General features: G+C 36.5%; 1 protein-coding gene across 1 annotated transcript; it reads left to right on the top strand.

The window, feature by feature from the left end:
- The first annotated feature begins 486 nt into the window (after window positions 1-486).
- Window positions 487-27,692, top strand: LOC140163524 (E3 ubiquitin-protein ligase RNF213-like). The gene is made up of 17 exons (XM_072186838.1): window positions 487-644; window positions 3,115-3,239; window positions 3,684-4,445; window positions 4,886-4,950; window positions 11,199-11,314; window positions 12,384-12,569; window positions 14,030-14,232; window positions 15,755-16,119; window positions 18,562-18,821; window positions 19,637-19,849; window positions 21,055-21,265; window positions 21,857-21,915; window positions 22,431-22,572; window positions 23,136-23,279; window positions 26,234-26,329; window positions 26,763-26,879; window positions 27,615-27,692. Exons 2-17 carry the CDS (start codon window positions 3,146-3,148, stop codon window positions 27,690-27,692), a joined length of 3,111 nt encoding a protein of 1,036 aa, XP_072042939.1. The 5' UTR covers window positions 487-644; window positions 3,115-3,145.

Raw genomic sequence — 27,692 nt, 5'->3', positions numbered from 1 at the left:
ACATGTTTTGTCTATGACCTGTATTTATAAACAAAAATATTTTTTACAAAATCGGACAGCCCCTACCCCTTGGATAGGATATGGACAATCAAATAATATTTTTTGATACAAAACAAAATTATAATTGTGGGTATCAATAGAACTGTATATTTTAGCAGGAATTTTTTGCAGGGTTTTTAATTTCTAAGAATCTAAGAATTGCAAATTTAAAAGCCCACAAAAATAGTTTTGACACAAATGTTTTTTATATAATAAATGTGTGGCTTTTTGAAACCGTGAATAAAAGAAACACACAAGTCGTTCAGAATAGTTAACATTGTGAAAAATAAATACTGCGAAAATACCTATACAGTTTATCGCCCCAGACAACTCCGCTCAGAAAAAATTAGTTGCATGTACTAGTATATGAATTGGGGAATTCCCAATGACTGTTGCATTGAACACAGTCCAACACACAGAGTAAATGTCAACATTTCCAAACACACACAGACTTGACTGCCCAGGATTGGGTGACTCAGGTTTATCATGCAATGTTGGATTGGCTATATAGAGAGAGACGGGAAATCTTGAGTTATAAGCATAGCTGTGATCAAAGTGAAAGGATATCTATTCAATACCATGATCAAGATGTGAAGACTTTTTAGGTAAGTTGAAATACATTTTATGTAATTGTAAATGATATGAGTTAGTGATTTGTGTTTTGTATGATTGTTATCAGTTTATCATTGTTTCTAATATTAATTGATTGATCATGTGATCAAAGCAGATTGGAAATTGAATTATTTAGATATGGTCCATTTTTTTTTTACAGATATTATTTAGCCTATTTTTCATTTTCCTGTATGTTATTGTAATTGTTGAATTGTAAATTGGGTCAACATAATAATGGTATTGTTCAGGTACATGTTCGTGCATAGATTCATACAGTTAAGCTGCTAAGCCAAATAATCGTGCACTTTCTGATACAAGAATCATAATTTGCACACATGCAGTACATGGTCCAAAGATGTGGAGGCATTTTGGATTTGACCACTACTGACCGCCAGAGATCACGAAAGGTCATACAGGGGTAAAAAATTAAAATTTCTCCAATCATGTTGAATGATATATCAAATTATTTGTCTGATCCTATGGATTTCAAAAATGTATAGTTTGTGCTATGTACAACCTATCGTTACCGAGTTATTATACAAAAACCTCATATTTGGTCAAAATTGCACATTTTTGGTTGTATAGGGGTAAACATTTCAAATTGCTCCAATATAATATACCTAATGACCCCCCATCTTTAGTAAACAGATCTACCCACCACTTCTAAATTTGAGTGCTGGGGTGCAAAGATTCTCTGCCATTTTCATTGCAGGGGGAGGTCCCAATTTAATAAAAAGTCAGCATCAATAAACTTGCAACAAAAATTTTATGACCCCCACCTCCGATACACCTTACTCCTTAAACAGGCTAAATTGTATTGAAATAAGTCTTTTGAATAAAATAAACACACTTATAGGCCCTTCGCACTTGATTATTAGTTTCCTGTTAGAGATTTTGAAAAAGGGCGAGGTGACTTTTAATTATTAATTATTAATTATCTTTTATTTTCTTTATTTAGTTTGAACTATTACAAGCAACTATTGACTCGTTTTGACTAGGGCGGGCATTTAATTATTTCACAACAATATTTGATTTTATAAATAAGTGAAGGTGGAGTTGTACTTTTTGTTCATTCATCATTATTGTCGATATTATTAAAGTTAGAAAATGGCAAGTAGAAGTTGTTGAAAGTTATTTTAAAGGAGAAAATTAGAAATAAAGATAAAATAATTAATTATTTTGAGATTTTCAATTTTGGACGCGGGCGGTAAACAGGAAACTAATAATCAAGTGCGAAGGGCCCTATCTGTGGTCATCTTGTGACTCCTACATTTCGGTCATCAAAAATTTTATGACCTCCTTGCCCTCCACCCCCACCCCCATTTTTCTTTCCAAAATGTATGACCCCCAGTATATTTGGGACCCCCTTCTGAAGAAAATGCCAGCCCCCTTAACAGTATTAATTTTATTAGCTTTTAATTACCATGTGAAAATGTTTTTTTTTCCTGACCCATATGATACAATATTAAATATTGATATAGAAAACAAATGTTCCCGATAATATTTCAACATGATAATTTAAAGATTTCAGTGCATTGACTTTTTGCCAAATGTTAAGCTCTGTGATGTTGAAATAGGAAGTCCCTGGATTACTGATTTGCCTGCCTGGGATTGCAATTTCTCCACAATGCTATAAATAGATTAGGTAGTTTCCATCACATAGAACTGAGACATGATCGATGCAGTTGCTAGTCTACTCTGCTGGGTAAACATTAACATGACTATGCAATTTACGACAGAGCTGAGTTTGCCTTGTTTTCTTGATTTCTTTACTTAGTTGTGTTCAGTTTTGACATATTGTTAAAAGAAAAAGTTTACTCTTTTACCAATTTATTGAAAAAAAGAGCCAAAAATATGCATTTTTGGCATGTTTTCTTACAGTCAAGTCACAAAAATCAAAGACTTGGAACAAGTTTAAGCATTCAAAATCTTGAGTATATGCCAAATTGTTGGTATAATTAAATGATTGGTCATAAGAATGAAACATGTCCTTTCCGAAAATATAATGCATAAACTGGAATTAGTCTTAGTACAAATCTTTGGGCTTGATTGTCACAGCATACGATAAACACCCTAAAACGCATGTTTTTGTCCCTTATTTCCAAAATTTTGCCAAATATTAAAATTGGACTTTTATTGCTAGTTAGGACTAGCTAAAGGATTAGGGTTTATCTATATTTCATTTGGCAAAACAGGATAATATTTTTTTATTCCCAAAAAATTAGTGCTGTATTTTTCTGGAATAGGGAGTAGTTCAATATGTGTGCAGGGGGTCAGTTGTGAGGGATTCATGTGACACAGTAGTTTCAGTGTTGTGTACTGTTTTCGGTGCCATCTTTTTTCTTGCCATCAGTTACACTACCTAATGGGAAATTTGACAGCATAAAGAAAAGGGTTTCTTACTGACCTACCTACCTAATTTTCTAGCCATCAAATATAATTGCCTGTCTTTCATTTATTCAGGACATAGCTTTTATACAGGAGTGGCTATAAGATGGCATCTTGTGGCCCATATTGTGATAATTGCGGCACTCCATTGAGACAAGGTGCAAATTTTTGCTCAGGATGTGGCCAACCAACCAGTCCAGGTATTTTGAAAATTTTGTTAAAATCTTCATAAAATTTGAATAAATCGGCAAGTTTAATGTGATGGGCATTAGGTTAGCCTATGTAATGATCGTTACATAATTATATTTATTACTAATTTCTTTTCCTTCAAGGAGTTAAATACTGAAGGATTCATCAATTTTAAATTCCTCAAACGATTTCACAGGAATTGACAATTGATAAAAGAAATTGTCCTTATATATGATGCAAGGAAACACAATAGTCTTGTCATAAGGAAAATTACTTTTCAGTGTTGCATTCAGATTCTTTTTGAAATGTTTTCCATCAGCTAATGATCCAATTTTGTTCTAAAGAATACAAAAGAAAATAAGCACTTGGGGCTTGGGCTTATCACAAATCATTTCCTCCCATGAACATCTCTTTCTTTTTGAAAGAATTAATATAATTATATTTTATTTGTGTAGGTGGCACTGGTATACAACCAGGAATAGTCCCATCACTAGCAGCAGCACCAGGTCAACAGTCCCAGCTTGTAATCAACCAGATAATACATAACTTACTGTTAACCAATCCAGGATTACAAGGCTTGCAACCAATGTTAAATGTTAGATATCCACCTGACATGCACCCAACTCATCCACTGTTAACATCAGTGCCAAGACAACTAACTATAACTGATGTTACTTGCCAAGAGGACCAAACCACCTGTCACCAGCAAACATGCAATGATGATGTTACGGCTGGTCAGGTGCATGAACCAAATCATCAACAGCAGCAACATCAATTAAACCAGCAACCGCAGCTGTATCAGCAAGAGCAACAGAACCAACAACAGCAGAGTCAGCAACAGCAGAGCCAGGAACAGCAGCTGAACCAGCAACAGCCAGTGCAGCTAGACCAGCAACAGCAGCTGAACCAGCAGCAGCAGCTACATGTATGCCAGCAACAGCAAGTGAACCAACAACAGAAGATAAGCCAGCAGCTACAGAACGAACAAGATCAGAAAGTTTTTGGACAAGGTAGTCATACTACTGGTGGAGCTACATTTGGTTTTGGGCAGAAACAGAATGGTGGAGGAGGTGAGACTCCCCCTATTCCCTTACCAGACTCATCAGGAAATACTGGGAGCAGAGGAGACACCCACTTACCACAAACATGTGCTCTAATTGCTTCCAGTGGCATTGGAAATCAGGGGGATAACTCTTCAAACCAGGCGGCCAATCAAGGTAAGATAAAGTATTATAATTAAAGACTGAATTAAAAAGACTAGTTTGCGTATGGCGTTCTGTCAACCAGACCAAAAATGCAGTACTGCACAGGTCAGCAACCAATCACGGCCCGCCTTTGCCCTGATGTCAGACGCAAACTAGTCTTTTTAATTTAAGTTTATATTTATTTAAGGTGTATAATAAATATGTACATCATGAAAATGGGGTATGTTTAGCAGTTTGTTTCAGATACAGAAATGCAGTTTCTGACCAATTCATTACTACATTGAGAAAACATTATAAATGTGTAAACCATGATGTGTGTGGTAAATTGTTTGGCAGTGATGGATCTCAGAATGTACCTTATAGATTGGATACCAATTTGAACCTAAAAGGTGCAATTTACCTTGGCAATTTACTTAAAAACCTTGTCTTTTTGCTGTCATATTTCATTATAGGTGCAGTGGCTGATGTCAAAAAACTAGATGGCAGAGAAAACATAGGACAGAACACTGAAACTGTTGTAAGTGTCATGTAAGGGGCTGTGCAATAATTATGAGGCCCGCCGGGGGTAGAATTTCCAAACGGCTTGCCAAAAATCGCTTGCCCATCCCATCTCGGCCCACCAAAAATCGCTTGCCCCACCCCCCCTCTCGGCCTGCCAAAATTCTTTGCCCCCCCCTTGTGCATGCCAAATTTTTGGGATCCCAATTTACAAACCATAAATGGTATACATAAATGGTATACATGTTGGGCGAGCAGGAAAATTTGCATATTTAAATTTGCATATTTAAGCGTTTCTGTACTGTTCCTTTTTAAGGCTACATGCTCTTTTTGGTTGAAATTTTTGGCGGGAAATAATCCCACCAAAACATTAAAGTAATCTTTTCCCAAAACTAAATATCATAGTCAGGAAATTAATGATGCATCTGGTAGCTTAGATCATAGCTTTCATTATACTTAGTTGCAATAATCCCAGATAATTCTTGATTTGTTTTTACAGAGTCTTGAATTGTCAATGTTTTTGATCAAATAAACATCACTCGGTGTATTTTGAAACTCGAGGCATTAACTCTTCTCAAATTAGCCCCAAATCATAATTTATTATATGCACGTGTAGCAAACACCAATGGGAATAATTGGACGTTGTTTGCAGAGCCTAAATTTGGTTTGATTTTATTTCACAATAATACTAAGGTGAGAATTTTGACCTGACATTTCCTTTTTGGATTTCCATAATTTAAATTCATTGATACGTGATATTTTGAATAAGTAAAGAGTACGCTTACCTTTCTGCAATACTTCCCGGTATCATTGAGCATCTGCTGATAGCCAACATTTTAGCTGAAAACAGTCCCTTCCTATCATTTTTGAACAAAATATGGTTCAAAAGTACGTACACTGCGCGTATATTCTGGCACAGCGAGGTAATGAAGAGAGCTATTTACAGTGGGGTATCTATTGTAAGCTATTAGGGTAGGCCTATAGCATATCTTTCCGCAAGTGACAAGCAGAACGGTAAACTACATATCCGTCTTTACACGCTTTTCAATAAATGAACTTTGCTGCTTGGATGATGTCACGAGGTTAGCATTTATTCCGTATTGAAAAGCGTGTAAAGATGGATATGCAGTCGACCGGCCTCCAAGATGTGTCAAGCAGGTGCATACATAAGGGCGGTATATTCAAACGGTATTGTCTGGATCATTGAGTATTGATTGCGCAAGTAACACAGATGTGTGTGGTCCTCCCCAGGTTTTGACATGAATTACAAATGACGTTGTGAATGACCCCGCGTTTTCATTTTATTATTACAAAATTAATCGTCGTTTATCACGAGTCCTAAGAGTCGCACCAGTTCAATTCATCGAAATTAATTTGTATTAAGGATGCACACAGGATCACTGAAGTGTTACATGGCCAAAATTGAGTTTTCATCACTAATGTCATCTTCAAACCGTATTTTATCTTGTCATTAATAGATTTTAAAGAAACCTTAAAATTTGAACCATAAGAAAAGCTATTTTAAAGACCCTTTTTCATTAAAAATTAGTCAAAATGCAAAAGCAAATAAATCATAGTTTTCCCGCAATAGATCGCGTTCTCGTGCTGCGTACTGCGGCGATACAGCTAACAAAGACACGCACACATGGTAAACTGGATGGGCGACGTGATTACTGATTGAGGCGCTGGAGTCGCCAATCGCGATCACTACCGTATTTTATCGTATTGATCTCTTCCAAGGTAGGTAAAGCTTGCACCATTGCATTGCGAAACTGCGGGCCGACAGACCACCACCGTCCCGTCCCGTCCCAGAATCTGTAGGCCTACTCGATAAATTTAAGCCAAAAAAGTGCTGATATAGTGGTATAAATTTTGGTGTTTTTTATATGAACATAATAGTGAATTTTTTGTTTGTTTTTGTTTTGAAAAGTGAAAAGATGAAATTTATCTGTAAGAAGTAGTTACCCGTAAGAAGCCCTGTAATGATGACGCAATCTGGTAGATACGATAGAAAACGTAGGCCCTAAATATTTTGCTAGTAGGCTAGACTTAGCCCGTATAGTACATCATTAGGCTTATTATTTTATGTTTAAAAATTTGTTTTGTTATTTCATTCATTCATTCATTCATTCATTCATTCATTCATTCATTCATTCATTCATTCATTCATTTCATTGTTATTATTTGATTTACCAATTAGTTGGTGTAGTTGGACAAGAATATAGGCCTATTAGGCCTATATTAGCTTATATTTAATGCAGTCCCAGCCTTGGTTCGGGAGCCTCTGCGGTTGTTCAGTCCCGTCTTCATTTTGAAGTCCTTAAAAAATAAGCAAGCAGTTACTATTAATACCGGTAGGCCTATAATTTAATTTAAGGCCCTGAATAATGTTTCAAAGTGTTATTAAAACACGGATTTAAGGTTCGTTTCAAACGTTCTCTACTCCTGATTGACCGTTGACAATTCAATACATCATATCAACCATCTAGGCATAGGCGCACTCTAAGTCAAAAATGTCGATATTTGAAATCGGCATAGCGGGCACGAGTTTATGAAAGCATTTTCATGAATGTTTTAATGCTAAATAATAATTTCAAACGACAATCGAAAAAACGCAAATTCGTGCTTTTTTCATAACCCATTTTAACTACATTTCCATTAGTAGGCCTATTAGGTCTACCATATACCATGATTGCGATAAAAGCCTTTGGTTTTACAACACTTTTTGCGAATGTTTTGGCGAATGCCTTTTTATTTGCAATGTTTGTCTGGCTTTCAACTTTCACGTTTATAATGTTTTCTGCATACTTTAAAAGGTAAACTGCTTTAAAGCATTTTTCGTGAATGTTTTCATGCAGTGTTTTAAAAGCGCTCAAATTTATAGCATGATGCCTATATACGGTATTATCGCCTACTGCATAAACCACAATCTATAATTTAAAGCCATAAGTGTTCCGTTTTCTACTTTTGAAATTCGGTTTTGTTAGGCTATGTAAATGTCCGTGGTTTTTTTTTTCAGTTTTCTTGTGACCTCTCCGTGTTTTGCCCGTTTAACATTATATAAAGGCCTACTTTTTGTCCGTTTTACAAGAAGTTTATTCAAGACATATTACAACTTTTACCTCACTTTTTACACGTTTATTTGATTGAAAACAACAACAGTTTTTTTAAATTTTTTTTGTTGTAGTTTTATTCACTTTTTATGCGGTACAAAATATTTTACAACCTATAATAGGCCTATGACTTTTTATGCGTGTTTGATATTCCGTAAAAAGTTAAAAATAAAATATGATAACAACAAACAATTACAATAACAAAACCCAATATTGAGTATAAATCGACACATCAGAATCCTTTAAAATTTTACTTGGGATTCCTGTGGTGTAGGCCTAGCTATATTCAAGCGGGTGTTAAAATGCCTATCTTTAGCGCAGACGGGCCGCTGTGGTGCCTCTCAAGCACCAACTAAAAAAGAAAAAAGCAACGAGTAGTAACAACATCATGTTTGCGGTTCAGAAAAGGACAATGAACATAAAAATGCAATATTTGTCAACACCAAAAAAAAAAAAAAAAAAAAAAAATCACCAAAAAAGCGATAAATTAAAAACATTGCATTTTTAAAGCAATATTATGAAAATTAGTACAAAACAGAAATCGCAATTATCATGATTAGGCCTATGTCTCAATTTATTCATAAAACTTCCTGATTATCAGCTAAAATAATTGCTTGTCAGTTATTCTATGCTAATTTTAATGTTCTGGTGTCCGCAAATTTTGATACAGAGCATGATCTTTTTTATACGGAACAGGACAAAATTGTGCTTAAATAATCATGGTTTCGTTCGCGGCAACACGACCATGCACTGTGCAACTTATTCGCGTAACCTGTCTGTCTTTCCGCGCGCCCTGTCGCTCCTCAAACGCCGACGCGACGCCGCGCCCTTGCCGGAAGCTCTGCTGCACCATGGAAACAAGACTGCAGTAAATAAAATGGCTGCACCATGTGGATAAACATCTGCCGAATGTGCACGGATAATTTTGTCATATTGTATTTTTTACCTTCTAAATCACCAAAAATGCCAATCTGCTGCAGTTGGACGCCCTTCTCATTTTCTAACTTGACCAAACGTCACAAGTCACGGATTATATCTTTATGGAATAATCTTCAAAAATGGACCTAAAATCCCTGTATTTTTCTAAATCGCGATTTTCGCAAGTTCACTTTTGACCACTTTTAACCATTTTTGGTCCGCCATAGCGTCTAAATGAAGCATCACTGAGGTAAGTTTTTAAGTCAAACGTTTAGATATGGCCAAAATCTAGATAGTGTTTTTTAATTTTTTTAAATTAGGGCCTAGAACTTATTTTATCACCCATGATTCAAAAAATTTGAACACGGGTCACACGTTTTTACTGATTTTTTGCCTATATTTTAAAAACTAAGCAAAATTTCAAAAAATAAAAAAACACTTTCTAGATTTATTTGTCTAAATTAATAAAATTCATGTTTTACAGTTTTTGATTTTCAAATAATTTTTTTATGGCGGACCAAAAATTTTTGGTCAAAAAATCAGTTTTTTTGGATTTTTTCGAAAATTGTAGTTTTTGACCCAAAACTGACATTTTAAATGGATTTATGAGCCCATTTCCATTCAAAAAATGTATACTTTTATATACTTTACATAAATAGTTTTCGAGTTATGAGGTGAATAATAATGGATAATTAGTGACCCTGTGTGCCTCCTTAAATGAAAAACAAACAGACAAGTAGAGTCATATGTCTTTCTATGACTGTATTCCTACCAAAATCTGATTTTCAATACACTAGAAACGTGTTGATATGTATATCTTTGAAAATCACCGAATGTTAAGCACGGTCACCGTGGCACAATAGGCATCTTTAGCATTCATAGTGCCTTGGCAGTGGTTCGAGCCCTGATGAAAATTTTAGTATTTTTTATTCTTTTTACTAATGCGCTGTGCCGTTTTTCAAACACGCCCCTGAATGAAATTGATGGGCAAGTACCCTTAAGCCTTTTTAAGGGTCCTAGATATTTTGATCTAGTTTTTAAAAATTAAGAAATAAAAAAATTTGTCCCAAGAATTTTTTTGTTACGATGCACGAAAAATAAGTGGGCCAAAAACCGTTATTTTGAAGATTTTGGGCCAAAAGTGCCATTTTGGCCCAAATTTGACCTCACAGATGAACTTATCAAGTCTTTGCCATTCTAAATATGTATACTTTTATATACTTTAGACCAACAATTTAAAAGTTATGAGGCCCGAAAGTTTCTATAATTCCAGGGTTCAGACCAACCTTAAGTACAGTTAGCTTTGTTATCATTAGTTTCTTTAGCTGAGAGTTGAACTAGGGGCTCTTATTATTATATTTGACAAACCAGGGACATAAATGATTTTAGATCTACAGCTTAATAGAATGAATTATACAATGTAAAGCAGCAAATAGTAGCGTTTCATCTCAATTTTATTTTTGAATATATCATGAAATGGGAGGGCTAACATTTCATAGAGGGCTAACAATTTTGAACTTAAGTTTATAAAGTGTCTGTTAGCCATTGTCTCTTTGAATGGAAAATTCAAATGTTTGTGGTAGGTGAGACTTCTGTTCCCTCTTATTTCCCAACATGCTCTGTTCTAATTCTGTGGGTGAATTGGTGCCACGTCACTTCTGGTTGATGATGCGACTCACGGTCGAGTGAAAACAAGTTGTCATTTTTGTTGTGTACATTTTATTTGCAAATAGTCAGTGGAATCAAACAAGTTTCTAAGATATGAAGTTACTTACTTGATTTACTGTTAATTATGTATGACAAACTTTAAATTAAATTCCATGGCCGAGTGTTGGTTTTTACAGAAATGAATTTTGGAGTAAGAAACATCGCTATGTATAGCCTCCTTCACATCCGGTTTCTGTTGTTCATAACAAACCGTGAGCCATGTGCAGTTTGAGCCGGAGACTAGTAGAAATACCCTGGATGTCGGACCGGCAGAATACCAATTAAACGACCAGCTTCCAGCATGACATTTTTCTCATTTTGCTATTCTAGTTGAATCCCATACACCCCCTATGGAAGGTATGGCATAATCTTTCACACAGGGGGTGTAGATTACAAATGGGGTTACCTGAATGGGTGACTCCATTTGAAATCTATACCCCCTGGATTTCAACTGGAGTAGCCCATTGGCATCTTATGCCATATCTGGTTTACCTCTATATCTGATACCCAATTTTATATTCGCATGCAGACATCCAGTGGAGGTCAGCCATATAGGAAGCAAGATACACCAGCACCTGACTATATTCCAGGGAACAAAAGTGAGGAAAACGGGACCAAGAATGTGGAAAATGAAAATCGTTTCAGGTATGTCAAATGACAAAATAGTCTCTTCTCTTAGGCCAAGTAAAAATAAAACATGTTTCTCGGGTTTTCAAAAAAAAAAGGAGGAGGATTAGCTTTTTATTTTTCATCGAAAAATAGGTGCAAATACCCAGATTTGGCCCTGTATTTAGCTTATAGAATAATGCCCGAAAAAGGAGGAGGTAGGTAAGCCCCTCTAATGATCATCATTCGAGATGTTTTCCTTGTATATATTATCAAGGCTATAGAAAATATCTCAACTTCCTAGACATCTTTATTCAGAAGTTATAACTGAAATCTAAAAAACAAATTGTAAATTTGAAGCGGTCTCAAAAAAGGGATGAGAATCATGTTTCATTTTTACTTGGCCTTATCTATCTGGTTGTTGCTTCAAAAGAATAATTGTTCATGTTATCAAAAACCAAATTTAAACTCATTTATTGATTGAAATAAGATTATTGATGAAAATCGTGTACATCACAAACATGAGAAAGAAAACTCTGAAAACTTTTGCTCCAATACTAGTTATGCCTTTCATTTCAAATATATGGGGTGATTGCACAGTTTTTTTAATTGAGAGGTTTTGTTTTGTTACGCCTCAGTGCTTACATCCGTCTAAATAGTTAGATTCAATGGCGTAGCCGGGGGGGGGGGCATTGTGCCCAAAGTCTATGTAAAAAAGATACCCGGTACACACATCCTTCACTGATAAATACAGGGCCAAAATTATGCATACTAGGAAAGTTTCCACCGACCCCTCCCCTTTGACTACCAAAATTGGGAAGAAATATTTTATTTCATTTGCTCCCACCGACCAAAATAACCTCCAGCCACCAAGGCGTAATTGCAACCTGTCAAATGTCACTTCTCAAACCTTTTAATTTACAAGCACTATGGTGGTGCCCAGGAACAGGCAATAACCTTTATCTTGATCTGGCCCCCTACATATTTTCAGTCTATTCTGTATTCATTATGTGATAAAGATTTAGGGGATTAGATCGAGATTCAGGTTCCTGCAGTGCCCAGCACCAGATTTTACTCACTGCTTTTACAACATCTTATATCATTTCAGAAACAATGGCAACATTCCCTCAGCACTGAGATATTCGCAAGGTGAACCTATCATCACCATCTACTTCCATACCATCATTGCACCAGATTTCAACTTCAATTCAGAAACTGATAAAGTTGTGCTGATTATGGGCCCAAAGAACTTTGGTGGATGGGATCAACCATGTCTGGAACTCAAGATAGAGAGGTAACAGATTTGTAGAAAAGATTATATGAATAGATTTCTTTTGAACAAATCTTAAACTTTGATTTAAGCTTTACTTCAGGTTGGACAGATCCTAACTTAAATTAGAGGGTTGGGTTATTCCAGTTGAAATCCATACACCCACTATAGAAGACATGACATTTATCTTCCACACAAGGAGTCTGAAATTCAAATAGGGTTACCTGAATGGGTGACCCAATTTGAAATCAACACCACCTGTGTGGAAGATTACGGTCTTGCCTTCCATAGAATGGTGTATGGATTTCAATTAGCAGTCAGGAGAGGATAATAATACAAGATTTAGAAAGTGAGCAAAATTATAGTTTGATCAATACCAGTTAAACAGGTGATTGGTATTGTACTCCATGCATTTACTTCTGGAGCATGGCTGGAGGATGGTTTGAAATAATGACCTTCCATGATGCAAGCACTATATAGTATTTGTACTCTTGGTGAGTCAGAGCATTACTATTTCTATGGTCAGAGACATCAGTGCACATTTTATCGAGTGAAGTTTCAAATTATGGGCATTTACTCAAAGTGCTGGCATACACATTCACAAGTTTAAAGATGCCATTACAAAACAGCTGCCTCAACTCATAGACGGCCATGTGTTTTGAGTTGGGCCAGTAAATAGGTGGAGATGTTACATGCCCGCGACATTTTAGGGTTCATCTTTTTAATTTTCTCAGTTAATATGCAGCCTATGTAGTTAAATTTGAAATTAAAGCTTGTGATGAGACCAATACAGTAAACCTTAAAAAAGTTGTAAGAAGTTATTAACATTTGAATAATTTGCATCTAATTAGCATAATGTTCGGGGTGGAGGAGGATCAGGAGGAGGAGGATCAGGAGGAGCAAATTTAATAAAAGTGACTCCCAGGGGTCATATGATGCAAGAGGTCCATTTCAGTAAATTTGCTTTGAGAAGCAATTTTACATATTTTATTTTCCGTTCGGGTTATACATTGAAGTCAATGGGAAAATATGCCTTGAAAGAGGCTAGCGCAAGATCATTTTAATTTTATTGAACCCTATGATGTTATATATGTATTTAAAGCTCTGACTGAGAGGAATTCAAATATGGAACTTTTAAAATATGTGGGGTGAAGCTAACTTTTTTCTTTAATTTGTCAAATTTTACATTTTTTCCCTAAAATATTTGGTATTTTCAGTTTCATAACTCCTTAGTGTTACACCCTATGTCATTTTAAAGTGCATTTTTGGATTCCTTGGTTCATTTGCAGCCAGAAAATGTATACTTTTATATATGTTGGGTATAATATGTGAAAGATATTCATATCTAAATGAAAAACATGCAATTTTCATCTCGCGAAAACATGTAACGCATTACCGGCCCAACTCAAAACGCATGGCCAGACGTCACTATGTCACCGAGAGTAAAATACTCTAACTGCATCCTGATGACTTATTACTTTCAGATGCTTGAACTTTGACTACATTGTGCTTGGTGGATGTCTACCTATACCAATCAAAAACATCAAAGACAGAGTCATTGCATACAAGTACATGGTCCAAAAGCCCAACCAGAAGCCACAGTGGGAATACATCTACCTACAGAGAACTCCTCGCCCTCATGTCAATCGTGTCTTCAAAGTACCCCTTGAGGAGTGTCGGAGTGGAAGTAAGGATATATAGCTTAAAACTTTTTATAGTTCCAGTCTTAACCATAAAACTAAACTGAAGAAGATGCATGAAAACATGATGTACACTTCCCTTATGGTCTTACACCATAAAATTCCTTGCCCATAGAGTTGTGTACAGAATTGGCATTAAAAATGTCACTTTTCTTCGCAAGAGCATGATTTTAATTAGGCATTTATATTACTTTAACTCTCTCCACGCGGGTGTCGACTGCAGACAACATTTTAATGCAACATATTCAGAAATGTAAATTTTCATGACCATATTTGGAATCACCATGGATAATGCATTAAAATGAAAGCAAGCCTAGTATTTGTTCAGTGGTTTTTGATGATAGCTCTTGATATTTTGAGAAAATATCTCACAATTTTTTGTTTTTTAATCTATGGCTGGCACGCAGAGCATTAACTTAATTTGATATTAGAAATTGTTCTGAATGTATTGACCATACTGGTTAAACTTTATAAGTATGCATTGAGTTTTTGCATTATATTTTTTGTAAATATGATTTTATGAAATTACCATGTACTATTATATATTTTGTGTATGACAGTCTGCTTGGAAAGCTGTGCTGATGTGGTATTACCCTCAATAAAGGAAGATTAAACAAACAAATAAACAAACATACATAAAGACCATGGGAATTCCCCATAGAGTTTAATTATAGGCCTACAATGCAAACAACTGGCAACACATTTAAAAACAAAGTTTGCCAGGGGCATGGCAAAAATAATCTTGCCCTCAATGAGGGATACACAAACAAATGAGGGTCTCCAGACTCTGTAAGTGCAACCTCTTTGATGTTTCCAGATTGTTTGCCCTACATTTATTTTTTGTTGCATATTTTTTTGGTACAAATAGCTCATTCTTTTAAAGATGAGAATATTTGGGCTTTGCAAAAATGAAAAGAAAGAACAATGCTGAATGAACACATTTTCCGTCTCTTGTCAGGGGTTTTGTTTGTCACTGGAGGGCAACTATGAAAAGCAATAATGTTGCTGCTCAACACCACCCAAAATTGTTTCCTGTTCTTATACGTCAGAGCGGCGTCACTCTTGAATTACCTTGAATTCAACTCCTACCAATCTGCCACTTTGGGCAAAGTGGTATTGCATAATTGTATTGTTGTGTATTGTATTGTATTGTATTGTATTGTATTGTATTGTATTGTATTGTATTGTATTGTATTTCACTCACAAAATCGTGGCCAAAGGCCAAATTACATGTGGTTTACATTTTTATAACATTAAGAAACATTTATATTCAACATGGAATATTGCACATACATCATAAAACATCAAAACTACATAGATAATCAAATGGGGCATTATATATGTTAAAAATTAAAACAGATTGAGTTGAGTGATCAATATATCGGCTTGCCTCCATGGCCCCTGGTCACCGCTAGTGTTTCTGGTGTGACTGCGCAGGGACGCAAAATCATTGTGCAAGCTGCAGGAAAGTATGAAACCAGCATTATAACTAATTTGTTCTCATTGCAGATACATGGCATCAGTATGATGATGTCATGCAGATTTCACCTGGAAACCACAAGGGGAATGTATGGAACAAAATGGTGTCATCTGCTTTGTCATCTGCCAAGTCAATGATTGGCTTGGGTAAGAATCAGAATCAAAAGAATGACGAGAAAGTACCAAGGTTGGTGAACGACAAGTTTGTGGCCGCAATGGCATACTTCCCCAGGTGGAGTGGGTTTGTCATGGATGAGACATGTGCAGATATCCAACCAACTGAAGCCATCAAGTTGGTAGAGCAAGTTTGGAACTGGACCATCTGGTCGAAATTCTCATATGGTTGTAGTCCAAATTTTACAGTATGGACTCCAGGTGGATTCTGTGCAAATGATGTGAGTATCTATATACCCTGAATCCCCACACCCCCAAGATAGTATTGTTTTTAAATATTTAGTTTGAAATATTTCACTTAATTAAGAAATATAGCTCAATCATAATCTTGAAGTACTAAAACTGGCCTGGAATGAAGATGAAATTCAGGTGCGGTAAAAGTGGTATCGGGTGGGCTGGAACAACTTTCTGCCAATTGCCTGGTCCAGAAATTTTTGTCATGGGTCGGATCAGATTGGGTCTCAATTTATTTGGGTGGAAAAGAAAATATCTTGCCTATATAATAGGGCTTTAATTCATATTTACAAGCATTATAAAAAGTAACCAAAATGTTACAGCACTTCAGGTTGCAAAATCATTTTGTTGTATTGAATACAAAAATCGACCTCATACGTTGGCTTGATTACTCTCTAAATTCCCAAGATTAAAAAGTTAATCTATTTGATTGCAATCAGGGACAAATCCAACCTTAGATTAAAATTTTTTAATCTATGAACTAATCTAAATTTGGATTACCATTTTTTAATCTTATAGATTAATATTCAAATCCATAAGATTGACTTTTTAATCTTATTGTGGCTTAATCTTGGATTAAAATAGACATTAAGGCAGCTGTGTACTCTAGACATTGTTTCTTTCGCAAAATTGAGGTTTTTTTTATATTTTTGTACTTTGTTATGTTTTTTATAAATACAAGGAATGAAAATCCAGATTTGTAAACTCCAACTGCAATATTTTAAGGATTTTATTTCACTATTCCACTCGTGTTTGAAATTGAAATGGAAAGAAAATCTTTGTTGTACCAGCAGGGTATATACGGCGCAACAACGCTTGTCGCGTTGCGTGTCGCGCAATTTGTTAACGCACAAATACGCTTACGCATACGCCGACGCTTATCTGCATGCGCTATGCATCTTATGGAAACACCACGGAAGCACAAAAACCTAGTGGTCAAATGGCTCCATTTTAGCTGATAAAATGTGGGGTTTTTCAAGTTCTTTCCCCCGATTTAAATATCAAGTTATGAATGGATTTCGCTCAAACTTCTCAAGGGGCCGTGGATTTACCCGATGTTTATGTAATGTAAGGTATAAAAATAAAAACTTCGCATTCTCCTGCGAGATTCGATGAAAGTGCAAAATGTGACCACTTTAAACTTCAACGGCCATTATTTTAATGTTCATTTTCTCGGTAAAATGACGATTTAGGTACATGATAACTCAATAAATACAGCATCTATAGGTAAGCAAATATGATCATCGTAAAAGCATGATCGACTCAAGAAACGGTTTTCTCATTTTTTATATTTTGGTCTATTTCCGATTTTAGGCATCATTTTGTGCAAATAGGCGTTTGTGAATTTTAAAAGTTCAATTTGATGCCTTATATGGTCAATATCTCAAAAATAAGGCCAATATCAAAAAATTTAAAAAAACGTTTTTGGAATGGAGCCTCAAGATTGAGCTAAAAACAAAATAAAATATTTTGGAAAGAGCGTTTTTTTGTTATGATGTACCTAACAAATATTGCCAAAAACTCACTTTTTGTGATTTTCTTCATAATTGTTGTTTTACCCCAAATCTGTATTTATATTAAGATTTATTGATGTCTTGCCTTCATAAAAATGTATACTTTTATATGTCTTGCGAATAATTACAAAGTTATTGCACTTTTACTACATGCATGTCTGAGAGTACACAGCCTCATTAATCCAAATTAAGATTAAAAATTCTAACCTAATTCAGATTAGCTAATTAGCAAAGATTGATTTTTGTATATATTTTCTAATGCAGGCAAGATTTTCATTTCATTCTGATTTTGTGGGAGTGGTGCATAAGGTCCTGGGCTCAATCCACGGTAGTGCCGACTTGCTGGGATTCTGGCTTGGGGAAAAGTTTGAACTTAGCTGGGATCATCTATAGATTAAGTTCAGACTTGTGGTCACTCCCCAGGGTGCATTTAAAATATGAAAATAAAACATGAGAGTACTTTCTTCTTTGGAGGGGATGATAAGCCATCCGCCCATAGCTTGCAGTCGCTTTCAAAAAGAGTAAGGTGTTAACCCTGACAGTCTCAATCTATTCTGGTGCAGTTGTGATATATATTGAACACAAAGTCTACATACAGATATGATATGCGCTACAGCATGGAGGAAGTGAACAGATTCTGATATCTGTTATAGACCATTCCTATAATTGGTACCTTCCTGCCTTTGATGGGGTGAACATCGATATCACATACTATGAAACAATGAAAGCAAGGTCAAGAAGTGTACCATGTGATTATAAAATAATCATGTGATACCTTTCTTGCCCTCACTTTTGCTCCCTAAAATATGTGATATTGATGTGATATCAATGATAGGAATGGTATATGGTAAAAGTAGCAGACAATTTGAGATATTTAACAAATAAGGTAACTAATAATTTTTCCATCTACTTCAGGTGCTGCTGCATTACCTGTCAGACAAGATTGACTCCTTTGCACAAAGTCATGTGACTACAGCCACAAAGACACAAGAAGTAGAGCGTCTAGTTTCTGCACTAGCCATTTCCCTACTAGTTTCTCGACATGAATTGATACTTAGTTGGGACCAGTTGATGAACCTATTCCAAGGATTACGCTTTCCAGAGCATTTTGAGAAAGCAGTGAGCACTGAGATTATTGCGGATGTAAAGAAGGCTTTGGGACCTGAAATCATTAGGTAAGTACAATGTGCACAATTTTATCTGCTGTAGTCACTTTTGTGTAAGCCCAAACAAGAAATTCCATTGCAAGTGGGGATATTATAGGCCTATAGTTCAATTTGATCAACTCAGGGATTTCATGCACTAAATGGGAACACAAACATCAACATGAATCCCAGTGAAATCAATTTAAAATCACCCTTGTAGCTGTGAATGATTTTCTATTGATTTAACTGGTGTTTACATCAAAGTTTGCAAATGCATTGAAAATTGCAACCTGTATAATTAAGCAAAATTACCCAACCTGGAAAAATAAGGTCTGAGGCTCCAACACGCCTTGAGTTCATAGTATTCTGGTTGGGCAAATCAGTGTGTGCATTCCGGAGTGACGTCACAAGCTGTTGACCTCCGTTGACAACAAATCCGATTCAGAAGTCAAATTTGTAGTTTTCTGTGGTTTGTCCTTTTCAAATCGGCCAAAATACTACCATTTCTATAACTTCTACATGGGGCCGCCAGCCAACAACAAAATAAAGACTCTCCTCTACATGTTCATGTGTTCAGCTTCACATAAAATGCAATTTTAAGCCAAGTATTTAACCCTTATTTTACCGAAATCGGCCCGAAATATGCTTGATTCGAGGTCAAAACAAAATGTCAACAAACTGAATCAGCATCTGTTACAAGTCTTCAACTAGTCGCACTGCTCCACGGTCTATTGTGGGTTGAAAAGCGTTAAGTGTAGGCACTGTAGCATCATGTAAAATAAGTACCCGGATGGCCGGGGTCACCTATAAACTTAAATGTCCTTTACTATTTATTTTACTTCTAGTGACATTATCTTTGCCCTAATATACATGTGTCAACAACTGTCATCTAAAGGGAAGATAGAATGGCTGACTGTACTACCAACTTTACATTTCCTGAGTGGAAACTGTCAACCCTACCAAGAGTGTACCAAGAGCACTGATTTCAGGCAACCACGATGGTGGGGTGTGGAAAACTTGGGAGTAGATGAGGGCTTCTATCTTGCTGCTGATCAAAGGTATGTAAAACAGTCTTTGTTGTTCAGTATTTTTATGTTTTAAGTGACTTCACACAATAAATAGGAAGGGAGTGGTGTACACTTAATGGGCAAGTGGCTCCTGCCTCAATTGTGGTCTTCTTTTAGCCCCATTTCAGACTCAAATTTACCTTTGATTTTAGGTGGAATATAGTGCAAAACTTGCAAATTTCAAATTTCTACAAGCTTTGCACACATGCTCTGGTAAAGTCAATTTGAGAGGTCAAAAGGACAACTTTGCAAACACCCTCAAAGCATCATTCTGTATTGGTACAGAACCCTCATCAGCCTACGTGTAGAAATAACCATCTCAACCAGGTCAGCTCCCTGAGTTTTTGTAAATAGATAAACCAAGACAATAAGGAGGTACATAGCTCAATTACACATACTTGACTTATTCAACCGCAAGGGCACCCCCCCCCCACACACACACACCCTACTCGCCTTCACCGACAACCGTGGACCCTTATTGTGTGTGTGGTTGTTAACAGTGAAACCGTGGACCCACACACACAGACATATCATAATCCAAACGTGGACTTCTTTGATATTTCACCGCTAACCGTGGTCCTGGTATTACACCTACCATAGTGGACGTCCACGGTCGTAGGACAGCGGCAAAGTTATGCTGTATAGCACCCTCTGCCGCTGTCCTACGACCATGGACGTCCACGTTTCGCAGTTTCTGGTTTTTCACTACATAAGTGTGGACTCAAAGTCCATGTTTGTAGGTGAAAACAAGCGCACCTCACACACTCTAATACACAGAAGTCTAACACATAATCAATTTGAGCTACAATCCTGTAAAAAATAGTTGGCATACTTGTACTAATTAATTGAAATGCCTGCCCTATCAAAATCGGAGAAGCAAGTTAAATGCGCATGCAATATATGTGAAGCACAGATCACCCTGTATCTCACCCTTCCCCACTCCCCATCTTTCAGTGTTGGAAGGTCTCACGGACCTGTTGACAACATGGCTTGGTCTAACATTGAATTGTAGAGGAGCCGGCGGGGGCAGAGATATACCAAAAGACAGGCAAAGTGTGCCAACCTTTTTTCCAGAATTGTAGCTTAACTGACTTAATTTTGTTTTCCTCTCTTAAACAAGTGTCAGTTCGCACTTTTCCAGCATTCTATCATATTCCTAACTTTGTTTCAATTTTTGTCTTCATAATCCTCAACAGCCAGCAAACCAATCTGGATAATCTTTGGACCAATATCGCACCCATGTTTGAGTTGGACCGTCTGCTGCCTCGTAGTTTCCTGTGGTGCCAACAGACCCCATCTGGACTGCTTAGATTTGCCGATCAATTGCCATTACATCTGATATGCTGTACTCTGTGGTGGGTTATCAAGAGACAAGATTTCTCAACAGCTTCTGAACAACAGAACCAGGTTTGTGTTATTTGCGATACAGTTCTTACAGGGACACCCTGTAAAATGGTCTTTCTTTGCAATTTGGAAAAAATTGATGCACCTCTTCATTAGGCACATCTTATAGGAAAAGACAACAGAAGAGAAAATGGTATCATATTCAGATCTTGAAATTTATTTTTTATGGAATTTGTTTTTGAAGATTGCACTCTTCAATAGCAGTATAGGAAATTCAGAAAATCCAACATAACAACATCAAACGTCTCATTCAGCTACATCATTCCATTTTGTTTCTCCATGTTATGGTTTACAATGATCAGAAGTTTTAATCAATTGTCATACCTCCTTAATTCCCAACCCCTTAATGAAAATGAAAAATTGTCAAACAAAATGTCCACAAACATCATTCTATGATGCAAGGCATAAATCTTTGTTTCTCCCAGATTTGTCAGAAATCCAAAATAAGTCAATAATATTTTTTTTCACACTGAAAAGAAATTCACATGGAGGCGTTTTTGTATCATAAATTCTATGGAGAAAAAAATGGTATTATAGTCTCATCTGAAGTCATACATTTTGACCAGATTTAATTTTCTTCTTTCATTCCAACAGATAATCTACCAATGCCTCATACAGGTTACTCATCAGGTTCACAAACTTGCTGAAGAAAGGTAGGTTTAAATGAGTTGCAAATTATTGAAGACGACAGCCTGAATGTTGTCCTTTAGCTATCAGGGCATGAAAAATAGTAGATGAATAGAGAATAGCCAAAAGTCCTCTAGAAAAAGCAAAATGGCAACTTTACTTTTTGTTCTTTTCACTTCAATCAAGAGAATTTTGAAAATTTGTCCAATGTACAAAAGGTCAAAAGATCATTGACCTTTTGCCTGTTTCACCCTCTAACTCATTAACATATCATCCTAAAGATATGCAACCATTGACTTTTTTCCTTATGCTTAGAGATATAATTTGAGGTATTGCACAGCTTGCAGACCATTTTTAATTTTAACTGAGCTGCCATCTTGGATTTGACCCCTTAACTTCATCAGGAATATGGTTCATTTCATACATTGATCCGTTTAGATTGGATTTCATTTCAAAACCAAAATGAACATGCAAGTCATATGGGAGGTGTTTTTGTGACTTAAGGCCCTGGACAAATACATAACATTTTTCTACTTTACAGTGATGAAAAGATTCCTGAACAACAAATGCTTCAGCTCATTGTCATTGCATCAGAGATCTGTGAGACTGTACTTGGAATGGTCAGTTTGACAGCCTATAAAATCATAACACAAGCGTGTGTACTACTAGCTACCTGCTTCAAGGTAATTGAACATTGTTTGAAATAGCCCTGTATTTCATACATTTCATTTCAATACAAAATACGTTTCATATGGGCACAAATTTGAAAGTCTGGTTATAAAATCATAACACAAGGGTGTGTACTACTAGCTACCTGCTTCAAGGTAATTGAACATTGTTTGAAATAGCCCTGTTTTTCATATATTTCATTTCAATGCAAAATATGTTTCATATGGGCACAAATTTGAAAGTTGGGTCATGTCCATATCGAGAGGGAGCTAATTTTGTAGTGTAAGAATTTCTCTGTATCGCGCCTTGAGCGCCATTAATTTGGTGGAGATGTGCGCAATATAAATTCTCATTATTATTATTATTATTATTACCATTACTCCGTAATAGTACAAAGCCAATAATTCCACTACTGTTAATGTAAAGCTACTTTTCTTGCTGCTCCCTCATCGGTGAAATCGGATTTATTATATTTCAGCAATAGGACCGTCTGGCTCTCCTGGGTATGCTAACTGTAACGCTTTGGTAGGCTCCATCCTGTCATGCATTTAATGAGTTTTATATTGATTTCTCACAGGTTAATCAGATGTCGACAAAGCAACAAGATGTATATCACCCTTCCCAAGGCGTCATTCAGAATCTGCTGCAATGGCTGAATAGCAATCTACCAAGAAATCTCAGTACAGGTCAAGGAATACTCTGCTTTCCACTAGAATTAGATGTAAGTTTATTTTCTAGCCATTTAGTAAATTCAGTTCTCAAGCCCAGCTGCTGGGTTAATACTTGGTCCAAATTTCCATACAGGGATGTGCCGCAAGCATGGGTCTGACTTTCTGCCATTTGGTATATCAATGACCACTTTTTCTAGGCCAACTTTGGTACATGGATGGTCATTTTTCCAATTATTTCCAAAAAATAGCCTAATTTTGCCCACTCATAAGGGCTATTTTGAGGACCCCATATGACTTTAATTGACATGATCCCACTCTAAGACCCCTTAAGTTTCCAGAAGCAGCTGAACATAATTTTTCTGAAAAACACATATTTTTCAGCCTCATACACCCATATCCATGATTGCGCCGTCATGTAAATCACTAATATTTTCTCTAGCTGTGTTGTTTAGTTGTATTACTTTTTTAGTAATGACTATATTTGTCCCTGCCAAACAAATTTGGAAAGGGGATTATAATAAACAAGCTCCGGTGTGTGTGTCTGTCTGATGGGGGTGAGGTGCGTATGTGTTTGCCCCCAAGACAGACAAATGTAATATTCTTCACCTTCCACCATGGACATTCCTACAACCGAGGACAGTCCACGGTTTCAAATTGCTGCAGTAGACAGCAAATGCATGCTAAATGCATTTGAGCGATACTTGCTCAAAACTGCGGACCATACATGTATAAAAAATAAGGTCAGCAGTTGATGGCTAAAATTCTGTTTTGTATCATACACAAAAATAATCAGCCATTAGAGTCATCAATGGTTACAGTCAGCTACCTGCACAACCAATTCTTTTGTTCTGCAAGGCTCACTCAGTCATTCAATACAAACGATCGAAATTGGTGTTGAAATGAGCAAAATTTTGAGTTACACCTTTTCAGTGTAAAAATTTTTCTCAGCCAAATGAAAAGCAATAATTTTCATTTTTTCAGTAAATGGCTGGAAAAACTATAATGCTTGATACTGATTTTTTTTAAAATCCTGGTGTTAAACTTAGGCCTGAAATTCAGTCATTTAGTGTAAGATATTCGATTTTTATAGGCTTCAGCTCGGCCCGCGAGCTTTTTCTTGGATCAACCTTTTAGCTTTTCAAAGTAATATAGTTCGCTAATGAAGGATTTTCCCCAACTTTCTAAAGCACATCACCGTGAGCTATATATCATAGTTTTGTCAGAATTTCCGTTTTGATTTCACCATCTTTCACTGTCGGCTGAAAAAATTTCTAAATCAACACGTGAAATCTAAAGGCTAATACTAGCATTGTGGATCGATATCCCTGGGTTTAATAGGAATACCGGCATGGCTATAGTGTTGCCAGAACTTCAATATAGCAAAGAAATTCCCAGACCTATAAGCGCTCCTACTGATCATGTTTAACCAGAACACCCAATTGGGGATTTAATCGCTGGTCGGGCAATTTGCTTTCAATGAAAAATTGACCTGGATAACAACAAAGGAAATATCGACTATTTCAGCTGGTTGCTCTCGAGATAAAAGTACTCACCATTGCCTACTTTTACTTAGTTTGACATTTTCGGACCATGAATGGAAAAAGGTTAAAACAAAAACGGAAATTCTGACAAAACTATAACATATAGACCCACACGATGTGCTTTACAGAGGTGGGAAATATCTTTCTTTAGCAAACTATGTTAGTTTGAGACGCTAAAACATGAATTCCGTAAAAAGCTCGCATGGCGAATTCAAGGCCTATAAAAATCAAAAATATCACACTAAAAGACACAATATGATGCTTAATTTTAACACCAGGATTTAAAAAAAAATGTATATCCAAGCACCAAGTTTTTAACTGACATTACTGAAGAAAAAAAAAGTATTGCTTTATATTTGACCGAGAAAATTAATTTCATAGCAAAAGGTGTATCTCTGAATTGTGCTGATTTTTACATGTATCGATCGACTTTTAGCGCGACTAAGCATTTCTAAAGAATTGGTTGTCCAGGCGGCAGACTGGTTAGGCAATGAAAACACCATACACGTCCTCGTTTTGATAGAAATACACAATAAATGTCCACGGATGCTGGCATATACAAACAGGGGTGTGTGATGTATGTGCATATTCATGGCTCTTGATTTCTCCCACATGCTTTTGATGGATTCCAATTGGACACAATGATCCTTGGTACTTTGACATGTGTGATATCAACAGGTGTTAGGTTAAAAGTCATCTAAGGGTCACTTGTGGCAATTTTTGTAAATATATGTTTAATTTTGCTTGTGTTAAACAAACCATAAAAGCTCGAGAACCTCCCCTCTGGTGGGGACACATTTTACGCACCACATATTGACTGATCTGCTTGTTTTTTGGCAGATTTGGAACCAATTACTGGACATAATTATTATTCCCAAAAGAAGTGGCTACAGTATGGAATGAACAACTTACTGACTCTCGTACTGAATATATGGTGTGTTTTTTTAAGTTAAAAAAACTACAAAAGCTCAAGAACAGCCCTTCTGGTGGGGACACACTTTACGCATCTTTGTTTTGATTTGTTCGGGTTTTTGACAACCCTGGATAACCCAAGAAAGCCTCTAAGCTTATTTCCATTGGGGTCCATTTGAACACCGGGACGGGTTGGGAACAGTCAGGGGTTAACACCCTACTCTTTTCGAAACTGGCTGCGAGATACATGTACAGGTATGGTTCTCTGTACACGGGACCGACGGGCTTAACGTCCCCTCCGAAGGGCGGAGTACTTTCATGATTCATTTACCCAATTCTAAATGAACCATGGGAGAGCGGAAGTCTGAATTTAATCTACAGAAGTTGCCAATTAATTTCAGACTTTTTTTTTTTTCCAAGTCAATATCCCAGCAAATCGCCACCGCCGGGAATCGAACCCAGGACCTCATGCACTAAAGGCAAGTACCCTAACCATTGCGCCACGCTCTCCCTTTATCACATATTTACTTATCTGCTTGTTCCTTTGGCAGGTTTGGAACCAATTGCTGGACATAGCATTCCCAGAGGAAGTGGCTGCAGTATGGAATGAACAACTTACTGACTCTCTTACTGAAAGACTCAAACAGGTAAGACAAATTGAACAAATAATGTACTATAATTATATCCAAGAAATTTCATCATATTAAGACCATTTCAAACTTACGTTTCTGGACGCTTCATCAACCATCGGTTGACTTCATCCGCAGTGTTCTTGTTTTGAGGTGCTGTGTGAACTTGATCTAGCAACACTCAGCACCCTTCCCTGTGTCAAACTCTTGAGTTTTGCCTGATCAAAATCAACTTTCTACTGCCAGATGCCATTACCACTTTGGCTTCAGATCGTAGTACATGGGGAAACTTTGTAGTTGCCTTCTTCGCTAGCGCAGCCGAATGAAATGAATGAATGAAATAGCACTTCAAAACAGCAACGCTGCTTATAAAACATCCAGAAATGCTGTAGTTTTAAATTAACATTTAAACATTTTTATGATTATTTCTTCAATGATTCTTTTGTAACAGGTTATCCCATCTGCAATGCTGGAACTGTATTGCAAAATCAACAGTCCTGATTTTAACACCAGCATAGGTGATCTACTATGTGATCGTGCTGTTTCTGCTGCTGGAGATCTTCTACAGGTAAACGTTGAAACATTACCTAGACATGGTAACATTTGTAAGGGTTTAGTAAGAGTTGATTTAGTAATATTAATTGTACCTGTATATTATTTTTTTCTTCTGACCAAGAATTTAGTAGACTCACAGCTAATTGTTTGATTAAGGCAACCCTATGGGGCCACTCAAGTTTCATCATACACATGCATGACCAGAAAAATGCGAAAAAGGGTCCTTTTCAGGAATGAACGTGAATCGCGTCTATAGGGGGTCATTTTATGTACCTACACTGTTGGTTTTTGTGTGTGGGGTGTGCATTGGTGTTTGCCAGCAAACGAGGACACACACTCGCACTCCACATTCATACCGCTGACCACTCTGCAATGGGGGATTGTCCTCGGTTTCTGGAGGTCTGCAAATGACCGCAAATGCATGTATAATGTATTTGCGAAATACGACCTCTATCGGTCCGCAGTTGCTAGGTTAAATTCCATACACACAAAAATACACAAACAAAATGGCGGAAAATGTCCTGAATATGTCAATTAAGTACGGATTCAGATGACCACGTTTGTCTAGTCCTCAACAGCGTCCACGTTTGGAAGCGATTAGGGATGAGTGGGTGTGTGTTTTGCATCAGGACCACTATAAATATTAAAATGTTTTAAAAAATAATAAGGGGTGTATTTATCAAAAACCTGTTATTTGTGCAAAGGTAGCACCTTTCAGATAAAATTCCTTCTTGGGGGTAAATTTCAGACACAATCCTGTTTTGGGGTAAAAATTAGTTGTGAAACTATGCTGAATCCTAATGTAGAACAATTTAAAACTGATTGA

The sequence above is a fragment of the Amphiura filiformis genome, chromosome 11 (assembly GCF_039555335.1).
Source record: "Amphiura filiformis chromosome 11, Afil_fr2py, whole genome shotgun sequence".
Taxonomy (NCBI): domain Eukaryota; kingdom Metazoa; phylum Echinodermata; class Ophiuroidea; order Amphilepidida; family Amphiuridae; genus Amphiura; species Amphiura filiformis.
The sequence above is the reverse complement of the archived record's forward strand: the minus strand, read 5'-3'. Positions and strand labels throughout refer to the sequence as shown.